A 12,156-nucleotide genomic window follows, 5' to 3' on the forward strand; every position below is an offset into this window, starting at 1 on the left:
TAGCCGTTTCGCAGAAAAAAATTAGCCGTTTTTAGCCGGTTTTGCTATTTGCCTTGTTTTGTTAAATTTCAAATATGTATATATGTTGCTGAGAGCTTATTTAAATTCCAAAAGACCGAATGCCAACCTGAATTAAAGGAACCAACACTGAAGTGAGTCAAAATGAAAATAAAAGAGCACAAATTTCTATGTAAAGCAAAACTCTCTGGGAATCCTACGAGACATCTGCCGGTCATATGACCGGTCATCTAAATGGGAGATCTGCAGTCTTTTGGCATCATATTTTACATCAGAATTTAAGGGATTTCTGAAAAATCTGACCATTTCTTTGTGTAACTGTGATTTTGCATCCCTTGTCAACATATGGCCTCGGTTGATGTTAACTTTAGGTCGTTGTTTTACTGCCTTAAAATTGAAGGGAAATTTTTACAGCGTTTTTTATGTGTATCGGTTTATATTTGAATGTATTGAGAATCGGTCAGTCTGAAAAGGCCTTGTAGGGAAGACAATAGGTTTGTTCGTCGAAAATCCAGGGAGAATTATCACTCAAAATATCAGATAGTAAGAAAAATGCTCCCAAACTCTCTCTCATGTAGAGAAGCCTCCAATTTTCTGTACGAACGCAAATTTGCAAGTTTTTCTGGCAGCTACTAGTGTCCACAGTTGCATTTCAAACAAAAGAAATTTGTATAGAATTTTTAAAATTCTTTCAGAGGGGCAAAAAAGAGGATCTACGTGTATTTATCTTGTCAGTCCGACTTTCTTCAACATACGTTTCAATTTCTTTGTCGGGTTTACTATATCGACTCTGGTTGAGATTGCATTCCGATAAGAATACAATTTTTTTTGCCGAGTACCTTGCAAATCAATGGAATTAACTGAATTAATTAAGTAAACAAGTATTAACTTACATTTTTCATTTTAAAATCGCTCAAGTTTGTAAATTTTTAAATTTAACGAACTTGTTTATTCAAATTATCGTCGACAAAAAATCCAACCATGTGCCACAATCATATGTTTTTCCTAATTGCAAATTCTTGCTGGCAAAATTTTTCCCGGTTCGAATTTGTAACTTCTCTCCAAGAAGTAGTCTTTTTACTCGTGATTTATTTAAATGTGTAAGCGCCAATCTATAATTATTATTGTTATGGGAGATGCCACGCCCCCTTTTTATATCGAAACTTTTTTTAGCCTGTAACCATCTTTGGAAAGTCTGCAGTAGATTTCGAAATTTCAAAAAAAATCGGTACGGCCTTTCTCGAGCATTGCGAACAGAAAAAAATGGTTTCAAAATATATACAGTATATTTTGCTTTGCTGCCTTTATGCTTAAGTGAACATTTAAGATATCTACCCCAAAATCCGCATCAGCGGTCCGGCATCCGGTTAAGTACTTTTTTCGGCTAAGTGCACAAGTTTTTTCGTGCAAAGAAGGATGGGCAGCTAAGCAAAATATACTGTATTAGTATAGACCAGCCAATATATGCTTGCTTTGTGGCTTAAAACACTACTAACGATAAAAATCGATGGATAAATAAACAAGTTTGCAAGGGTTAAGTGAAAGTGCAATAATCTTTTGTATGAAATACTAGCAGGAAGTAATGTTACTCTTACGCCATATCGTATGTGACCGTACTTATACATGGTGTATGAGTAACTTTTTTCATGTTAAAGTTTGAATTTTTTTCTTTTGTAATACAAACTTAAAATGAAAACAACATATACACAATTAAGTCAGTGCATTTTTATAGATACGCAGGGATTAGTCCAAGGGAACAGCTGTGCCCAAGGCGCCAACAGTCCGGATGTTCTTCACGGTTTCATCTGCCGCGAAGCGCGTTCGCGGTAGGATCTGGAAAATTTAACGGTTACCCTATAAACTGAACAGCTACAGTTTCTTAAAGTCCAATTAGTAATACTACTTAGGTATAAGTTATTTATTCAAGGCAGTTAACAACCAAAAAATTTAACAAAGCTATTGCAATTCAAGAGTAAAAATTTCGTTTTATACATTTTTCGATTACTTGTTAAATTACTTTAAGGAATGGAATTCGAAAAAAATCAATTAAATTTTCATTTCAAAAATTTTCTTTCAAAGGAATTGGAAAAAAAATTACATCTTCATTTCCTTTCAAAGGTATTGAAAAAAAGTTACATTCCTAGCACGTAATTTATTCCAATTACAATAAGAAATTCCTTGTAATGGAATTAAAAAAAAAAAAACAATTATATTTGAAATTACTTCAAGAAATTGAGAAAGTAAACATTTCCTTTGCTATGAACTGAAGGAATTGATTCCTAATTACAATTACTGAGGAATGTAATTGTAATTGTACCCAGCTCTGGTTGCAGGAACCCAATTGAAATATGTACATATATATATTAAAACAAGTAAGAGCAGTGCTGTCTTCGGATATGCCGAAGGCCTCATACCTTTCATGAGCATCTACAAATTTTACCTAACAGATTACTGCATTTGAAAAAATTTGTATATTTACAGCATACATTAAATGTAAAAATCATATCTAAAAAAAAAAACAGAGATATTGAAGATATACCAAATATAGCACCAATCTAATTGATTTTCACTGCTGCGTGATCGGTATGTAAACCGGTAACACAATTTAATGGGTTTAGCTTCCTACATAAAGGAGATATATCGCAAAACCTGTTATCTTAACAATCAGTAGTATAGTATAAAGCTTACACAGCATAGATTTTGACGATTTTCTCAGTAGACTTTGTATTATTATTTATAAAATAGCTTACGAAATTTACCGGTTTTGGTTGTCCAAATAAAGGAGTTTTATGGTAAAATCCCATATCTGAACAATCAGTGGTATGGAGCCAATAAATAGGTTATCGTGACTCGATATTTGTTCATTTCATTGTAAAATGTAAAATTGTAAAACTTCTGTTGATAATGATTGAATATAGTGTGAAATTTCATGTTTCTAGCTGCATAAATAAATGGAGAAGTTATAACAAAAAATCGCATATCTGAACAATCAGTTGTGTGGGAGCTATATGTAATAGTTACCCGATCTTTGCAATTTTCACTGTAAGTATTCTGTTAATAATGGGTGGAAATATTGCGAAATTTCATGTTCTCATAACTAAACAATCAGTTGTATGGGAGCTATAGGTTATAGTGACCGGATCTTTGTAATTTTCACTGTAGGTATTCTGCTGATAATAGTTGGAAGTACTGCAAAATTTCATGTTCCTAGCTGCATAAATGGAGGAGTTATTACGAAAGATCTCTTATTTTAACAATCAGTTGTATGTGAGCTATATGTTATAGTGGCCCGATTCTTCCGGTTCCAACAAATACATTATAAAAATACACCCACCTACCAAATTTCATCCCGATATCTCGGAAACTGGGTGACAAGATTGCATACAAAGAGACGGACATACAGGCACACGGACAGACGGACGGGGCTAAATCGACACAGTTCGAAGTTCTGATCATTTAAGTATACATTTTAATTCTCTCTGTTCTTGTTCTGTTACTTACAAATATCGGACGAAAGTTATATTACCATTTGATGCTCATGAAAGGGATAAAAATATACTATAACGTTCTACAAACGAATGATATATGTACATATGTACATACAAATAAAAAATCTACCACGGGGTTTTATTTTCTGCTACGATCTTCCACCTCATTTTGGGCTGTTTTCTGAAGTAACCTATAACCTTAAAGCTCACTTTATATTTAAAGGTCGGATTAAAAATAAAGTTATGTCTAAACTTAAGAATTTCTATTATCGGTTTTTGACGAACGTATGTTTCTTGGTTGTAAATCAATTTAAAACTTATAATAAAATGTTTTATTTTAGACACAATCATACATTTTAATAGTCATATATAGTTCCTTTGTTTGCATTTATTTTTATTTCTGTTTCGTGAATTTGCATTTCAAATTCCTAAAATTAATTTACTACCTACATACGTAAATATGTGAGTGAAATTACTTTAGTAATATACATAGTAGGCTTTGCAACTAATATGACTTTATTCTATTGGCTCTAATTTAGAAAACATCACGTTGAGTGCTATCCCATGCCGAACGCCCTCAATCCATGTGAAGATGTTATGGGCTACCAATGGCTGCGCATTTCGGTCTGGATTGTTGTTGCTCTGGCTGTAGTGGGAAATGTTGCGGTACTTGTTGTGATTCTATCGATTAGGTAAGTGTATACAATGTATCATATCGTCCTGTTTCTGCCTCAACCTCGTATCTGCAATAGAGGTATTTTAGAGAGTGTAAGAGAAAATGCTTAATTTCTTCCCCTAGGATACAATAAACGCATTTTGACTTAATATTTCTAGTTCCACTAACAGAAGTGAGCACCCTCATTAAGTCTTTGTTCTATTTTAAAATAGTGTGTCGCTTAAACAGCTGTTGTAAGTGGTAATATTAGTTTTCCCAAAAATTGTAGATACGTGGTTAAGGCAGAAACGGGACGATATGTGGTATGTACATACATACGTATAAAATTCGGAAAGCTGCATAACATGCATGCCCATGTATGTACACATACAAACATATTAGGGTATTCACGATCAGGTGCATACTGTCTAGCATGGTGCATAGATAGTATAAATAGCATGATTGTTGTTGTTTCATGTGTTCAAACAACAACAAAATTAGCCAATCATGCTATTTATGCTAGTTATGCACTATGCTAGATAGTACGCACCGGATCGTGAATACCCCTATTCTGATTATATCCAGGGGGATTCAAAACTGCGTACAGATATTTGGCGTACGTATTCCTCGAACCATAACAAACCAAAAGTGTTAGGCGACATTTTACCCCCGGGGCTTATTTACTGAGTTACGACTAGCTGAAGATAAATCGATTAAGCATTGATTTTTGGCTTATTTTGAGCAAAACTTTTTATGTACAAACATAAAGTGCGTTTAGATATAAAGATAATCTCAGTCAAAGCTCGTTTTTTAATCTTCCTGTTTACACATCCAAATCTCAGATTAGGAAAAGTTGTTTTTTCTCTGTGCCACTGCGATCACTTTTTTCTGCTATATTAAGCAATTTAAATACATATATGTACTTTAACTTAATATTTTTCTTCTTTTCCTTGCTAGCGTCCATTTTTGTTTAATTTTATTACAGATTAACGAGGGGCCAGTTCTGTGTGGCTAATCTCTTTTTCTAATTACAGATTATGGAGTTAAGCTCGAAAATGGGGATAATATACATATATGTAGTATTACGCGAAAATATTACCCCAAATTACCAAAAAAAAATATATATATATGATTTCAATGCCTTGATCGATTTATATTGAACTGGCCCTTACTCAGTAAATAGACCCCGGGTAGAAAAATTTCCCTTAACCTATTTTTGTTTGGAGTACGATTGGCAAATATTTTACGGCACCCTGAAATTGTACATATGGAAACCTTGCATAAATACGAAATAATGCGTATGAAACAAGACGAAATAATGCTTACGAAAGAAAATCGAAATAATGCATATATGCACAGTTTCGGTTGAAACCCGAAATAAAACATATATGCACAGTTTCGGTTGAAAACCGCAATAATGCATATTAGAAAAAACCGAAATTATGCATATGCATTATGCATGAAAATCGAAATAAGGTATATAACAACACCGAAGGAATGCATAAAAGAAAAACGAAGTAATGCATACATGCACAGTTTCGGTTCAAAACCGAAATAATGCATATGACGAAAACCGAAATAGCGCATATGTTCTTTCTGCGTAGGCGGCCTTCGGCCGCGCTTAGGGATTATAACCTTTACCAAGTAGAGTTCTCCTTTCTGCATTGCTGGAAAAGGATGGCGAAAGTATTTCTGCGCAGAACTTCTTTCTGCGTAGGCGGCCTTCTGCGTGCGGCATAAAATTGTAACCCTCACTAAGTGGAATTCTCCTTTCTGTGTTGCCGGAAAAGGGGGAGGAAGTATTTTTGCGCGTTGTTCAAACAGGCCAGTTAGCTGAGGCAATTAAGCTTTAAATTGCGGAATTGAGTTTTGTGTTCACATACGAAGTCAGCTGCTGGATTACCTACAGTGATGGAAAAGTTGGTACAACTGTACCTTTATTTAGTTTGAAAGTGCATTCGGTACTAACACACAATTTTAGGTACTTCTCAGGAAATCAGTTCTTATTTTTATTGACATTTCAATGCATTTTCTGTTGCGTGCAACTGGCCCAATTCCTTCCCTCCTTTGTGAAGGGGCATACAAATGATACAAAAAGGTGGTCAAAGTAACGCAACATAGTTTATTTCGCCAGATAGACGGAACATATTTTTAAACGTCAGATCGGAGAACTGGGAGGAAATTAATTCACGTTTTCTAGAACATAGTTTTGTCTCGCGCTGCTCGAAGAGATTCTTTTCATAGCCAAAATTTGTTTAATGTGAGTACAGAAATTGATGTGGTATCGATGGGAATTTTTATCCTCCTATCTTCTTTATATAGAAATACATATTTACTTTTTGGGTACATCTATCCACTTTTAGATAAAGCTTTCCGTAAATTAGGTACAATTTTATAATTAAATTTTCCATCCCTGATGGAATATCAGCTGTAAAAGAGGGACAGAAACAAAGAGCTGATTGCTCTTTGTTCAATAAACATACCTGCAAGTCAAAATTAAACATACCTAGCAGGGATGCATAGAGAATCCGTCACAAATTAATTGGCAATTAATAAATTGATTTTTTGTATGACAAATTGGGTAGCAATGAAGGCTTAAATTGATGAAAAGGTTCTTAATTGCCAATTAGGCCCCTGTTTGAACATAGTCTTAGATAAAAACATAATTATATGCACACTTTCGTTTGAAAACCGAAATAATCCATATGTATGTGAAAAACGAAGTAAAGCATATCTGCACAGTTTCGGTTGAAAACCGAAATAATGCATATGACAAAATCGAAATAAAGCATACATGCACAGTTTGGGTTGAAACCGAAGTAATGTCTAAATGCACAGTTTCCATATACGCAATTTCGGTGCCCCATATTTTACGCAGTTTTGAATCACTCCGTATACACTAGTGAGAGAATTCATTACTGAAAAGGAAGTGAGTTAGTAGGTAATAGGTTGTGGGGCAAGCATCGAAAACATTGAATTATAAGGACGCAATATATTCTCATTTTCGTTGTTGGTGTTTCCGATTGGGAAGGAATATGATGTATTGAGGAACGATTTTCCGTCATACGCACTATAATTATATCTATGTATGTGCGCTAAAACCATAATTTAGGTTTCTTGTTGTCCTGCTTTAAATTTTAAACTGAAAAAGAAAGAGTTGGCAATAGGTTATGTATAGAAAAACAAGAGAACTTCCACTTTAAAAGTGGAGTTTATTTAAGCTAGGATTAAGCAAGTACTAAGTTAAATTTTGCATTGCTTTGATATATGTATTATAACAGATATGTTAATATTTTTCATACGCTTTGCTTACCCTGAGAATCATGTACCGTTTTGGTACTGGCACCACGGTTACCACATTTGGTCACTTGTGACCAAAATAGGTAACTTTTTGAGAGCTTGCCCAGCAAAAAACACGATTACCACAGAAACGAAAGTGGAAACGAGCTAGGCGATGGGAATCGCTTACCCTTTCGCTTCAAGAAGGCCTTATTTTAACATGGGCATGTCATTGGAGGTAAGCCCTTACCCGCAGCATTACCTTCAAACGAAGGGAGAACGCATGGATAAACAGAATCCAGAGAAGCGAACAAAGAATGCCTTACAGAGAAACTAATGTAGAATGCCTAGATAAGTACATACTTATTTATATTAAATTGAAATCAGAAAATGTCTTAAAAGATTAAAATTAATTAAAATTTTTATAAATCAGCTTTTATACATACATATGTATTTTTTTAGGTATTTAGATTTTCTTAAAAATCGGTATGTACATACATGCATATTTAACTAAGCTTAAAATTATACTTCCTCACTCTTGTACTTCACTTCATTGACTGACTTAAACTTCGCGGCAAATTGAACAAAGCAAAACATGATTTTTATGCGAGACAAATTTCCACAGAAAGTAACGGTAGAAAAAGAATTTTTGGGTATTCATTCTATTTTTCAGCTGACTACGATGCAGCATTCTACTTTGCATTCTCCGAAATGAAGCAAAGAAGCGAAATAAAAAAAAATATTGTAGGACATTCTACTTTGCATTCCCTGAAATGAAGCAAAGAAGCGAGACAAATAAAATATTGTAGGACATTCTACTTTGCATTTCCGGAAATGAAGCAAAGAAACGAATTAGAAAGAAATATTATAGGACATTCTACTTTGCATTCCCCGAAATCAAACAAAGAAGCGAAATAAATAAAATATTGTTGGACATTCTACTTAGCATTACCGGCAATGCCTAAAAGAAGCGGAAGAATTCGAAGGCATTATAACGCTATGCCTTCTAGAAGACGTTACCACTAAAAGCGATTACCGATTTTTTGCAGGGTGGTAACTTTGCAACTTTTTTTTTATTTTGGTAACTTATGGTAAGTTTGCCGTGTATAAAGTTAGACTAAAAATGTTGGACTAAATTTGATAAATTGTACTGTGGTTGTGTGTAGCGGTGATAACACTACTAGAAACAATTGCAATGATCAGGCAATACAGCGCACAAGAAAAATAACACGGTGCTGCAAAAAAAAAGTCATGAAATACACCCGAAACAAAACCTAGGGCAGGTTGTATGTATGGTCGAGTACAACATGAACCCTCAATTTTTTTATACCAAAAAAACGTTATTTTCGTACATGATGCACTTATCTATTAAATGCTTGACTATTTTCCATCCGATTTTAAAAATCGAACAAGTTTTGAAAAGACGACTTATAGACATTTAAAACGATGTATAACAATATATTGTAAGACTTAGCTAGTTTTTCATCGGTTAAATTTTAATGAGCCTCTCTTTTTCTTTATTTTTTGAATTTTGATCATCGCTTATTTCAAAAATGGCTACAAAAGTTGCCAGATATGTGTTATTTGTCAAAAGAACATTTATTTTCGAATAAATTGATTCTTCATCCAATGTAATTGCATACAAATTGTCGAAGTTTAGCAGTTTAAGTAAAAATATGGACTTGAATTTATATGTGTGTATGTACCGGACGTGCAGATTTTTCGGGCAGTGTGGCTAAGGGGCATTTATATATATTTATTAAAAAATGATACATATATACAATGACAATTAAGCAAAAAAATTGGTTTTCATAAAATTTTTGGAAAATGGGCATGGCACCGCCCACATATATCATATATGCGTATCTCAAAAACAACTTGACCGATCTCGACCAAATTTAATATACACATTGAGCTTGGCCTCCTCAAGCACCGTGCTGATTTTGACGTAGAATACGTTTTACGTTTCGACATGGAGGCTATGCTCAAATGTTGTAGTTGTAAATTTTAGAGCTTCACGAAAACACTTATTGCACGAGAACTAATAAAGCGACAAAAGGTGCATTCTTTTGCAACCGAGCTACAAAAAACACTCGCTTAAAGGACGAAAAACTCGCAAAGCAACAACACAAACTCGGCTATTTATCCGAGTTCAGCCAGATCGGTTAAAAAATACGCGACCTGAAGGATAATATTGTTAAGTGAAAAAACTGCTCTATTGTTAATGGGAAAGTGGAGAGGAAAATTTTTGTTTCCTTATATATGTGACTTATATTTTAAATAAGTATATATATTACGCAAATACTTCGCATAATTACCCATTGAAATTGGTTTTTGTATCTAATTCCGTTACACTAATCACATGTTTCTTGCCAGCTACCAACAGCGTTGCTTAACTAGCTAAAAGGAAATTTTACCCGAGATGAGCGTTCTTTTGTCGCTCGCTTACAAAAAAATGCTCCTAAATAAAGTGTGGCGTTTCAAAGATAAAATTCTAAACCTATAGTGATGTGCTGAGTCAATACCTTTAAGTATTGATCGATATTCGGTACCGATTTAAAAAGTATCCAATGCTCTCGATGCTCAGTACCGAAACATTTAGGTTTCGAATGAAAAATGTATATATGTCGGTTCAAGGCCATAAATCAAAGAAACTCTTACTTGTTTGAAGCATTTTTGTTCCAGCTGAAACATTCGATTACATTTTTGTAGGCCTGGGGGCAGATGCTCTAACCAGTTAGCGACAATTTTCGAATCGGTATCGGTTTTGTTGAAGTATGATATGAAATATATTTACGTCAACAAGTGCGATACCGATCCGACACTTGTCGCTAACTGTTTACAGAATCTCCCCCCTGAAAGGGGCATTTTTCTTGAACCATGGATCGACTAAGGTTAAAACTGATAAAATAATATTTCTCTGTTGCGATAAGTTCAAGAGTTTTAGCCGATATCATATAAATTAGTAATGAAAGTTTTTTATAAACTTGAAATGCATATAATGGCGAAGGTTTAATGTAAAGAATCGTTATCGGGTGCCGAAAAGGAAGTATTGGGTACCGAAATCTTTTTTTAAGTATTGGGTACCGAGTACCGACAATTCAGTACATCATTACAAACCAATCGCCAGATCCAGTTTTGTAAGTAACAAATTCGGTTTCTGTCGTAGAAACAACGGTAAATATTGGCTTATTTTGGGGTCCATTTTGAGCACTTAATGTGCTTTAGCAACATATGATTTGCAGATATAACTTCCATTTTCGGGACATAGGTTCTTTGGAGCAAAAGAAATATTATTGTGTATAAATTTTTTATAAATTCAACAAATATTGAGCAGTTTAAGAGAAACATTTTTTGAAAAAATTAGAAATTTTTTTTTATTACGAAAATGCTCGAAAACCATTCTAGTGATTTTGTTTTTATTTTGTTTAATCGAAAATTCAAGTTGTTTCCTTTCGTTTGGTATATGGGAGGTATTGGTTGATATCTTCTAAGTATGTTTATTTTATTCAACTATATGGGCATAAATGAGTTTCCATACAAAAGCAAAAGCTTACTAACAGGTATATTCTGCACGTTACCGAAGATTTTGTAACCGGAAAATTTTATTACCAAAAAATGTTACCAGTTCTTGTCACCGCGATTCTAGGCTGATTCAGCTATGAAGAATTGTGCAAATTCTGGCATTGCATATTTCACGGGGCAATACTTTGTTACCAGCTTATGAGATGGTAACAAAATTTACCGGTTACAGGAATACACAGAATGCGAAAAGGATTTAAAAATTGACAGGAACTTTATTTACCGGTTACAAACTTTTTATTACCAGCGCAGGATAGACCTGTAAGTAGTCATCATTTTGCAAGTACGTGCATGCGTTGGAACTGAGAGAAGGAGACAAAAAGTGTGTATGTGTTATGTGTATCAGATCTGTACCGTTCGTTTGATTTTACAAAATGTGGTATCAAGTTAAAGGGCTTGGCCTGTGGATGTGCAGTAGCTTCTTATTATACCCGAGCGCACTTGTGCACAAGGGTATTATAACTTTGTTCACATAACGGTTGTTTGTAAGAGGCAAAACGAATCGAGATAGATATAGACAAATGTATACATAAATGATCAGAATGAAAAGAGAAATCGATTAAGCGGTGACTGTCTGTCCGTCCGTCCGTCCGTCCGTCTGTGCACACGATAACTCGAGTAAAAATTTAGATATCTTAACAAAACTTCGTACATGCACTTCTATTGGGCGTGGGACGGACGGTATTGAAAATGGGCGAAATCGGACAATAACCACGCCTACCTCCCATATAACGGTAATTTTCAGAAATACGAAAACTGCGATATTTTAGTAACTACTGAAGATAATTCACTCAAAATTGACGTTTAGAATAACTTTTAGACGAGAAATAAGAATATTATAAATTTTTGAAAAATGGGCGTAGCCACGCCCACTTATAGTTACATGTGTATATTTTGGAAACCGCTGTACCAATTTCTTCCAAACTTGGCACAGTTGTTACAGCATACCAAATGGCCGAAAATTTTTAAAATCGGACAATAACAACGCCCACATCCCGTATAACGGTAATTTCGAGAAATACGAAATCCTCGATAAATCAGTAAATATTAAAGCTAATTTATTCAAAATTGACGGTTGCAACAATTCTTTATCAGGAAATACGCTTATGATAAAATTTTGGAAAATGGGCGTGG

General features: G+C 34.2%; 1 protein-coding gene across 1 annotated transcript in view; it reads left to right on the forward strand.

The window, feature by feature from the left end:
- Positions 1-4,045: 4,045 nt before the first annotated feature.
- The window catches only part of LOC118751108 (lutropin-choriogonadotropic hormone receptor-like), a gene marked incomplete at its 5' end in the record, with an annotated part of 40,213 nt that continues 32,102 nt past the window's right edge, over positions 4,046-12,156 (forward strand). The window contains one exon of the mRNA XM_036485876.1: positions 4,046-4,198. Within this exon, the coding sequence (XP_036341769.1) occupies positions 4,046-4,198 (153 nt within the window). The remainder of the gene's footprint in view (positions 4,199-12,156) is intronic.

The sequence above is a fragment of the Rhagoletis pomonella genome, unplaced genomic scaffold (assembly GCF_013731165.1).
Source record: "Rhagoletis pomonella isolate Grant_MI unplaced genomic scaffold, Rhpom_1.0 Rhpom_scaffold_00540, whole genome shotgun sequence".
Classification (NCBI taxonomy): domain Eukaryota; kingdom Metazoa; phylum Arthropoda; class Insecta; order Diptera; family Tephritidae; genus Rhagoletis; species Rhagoletis pomonella.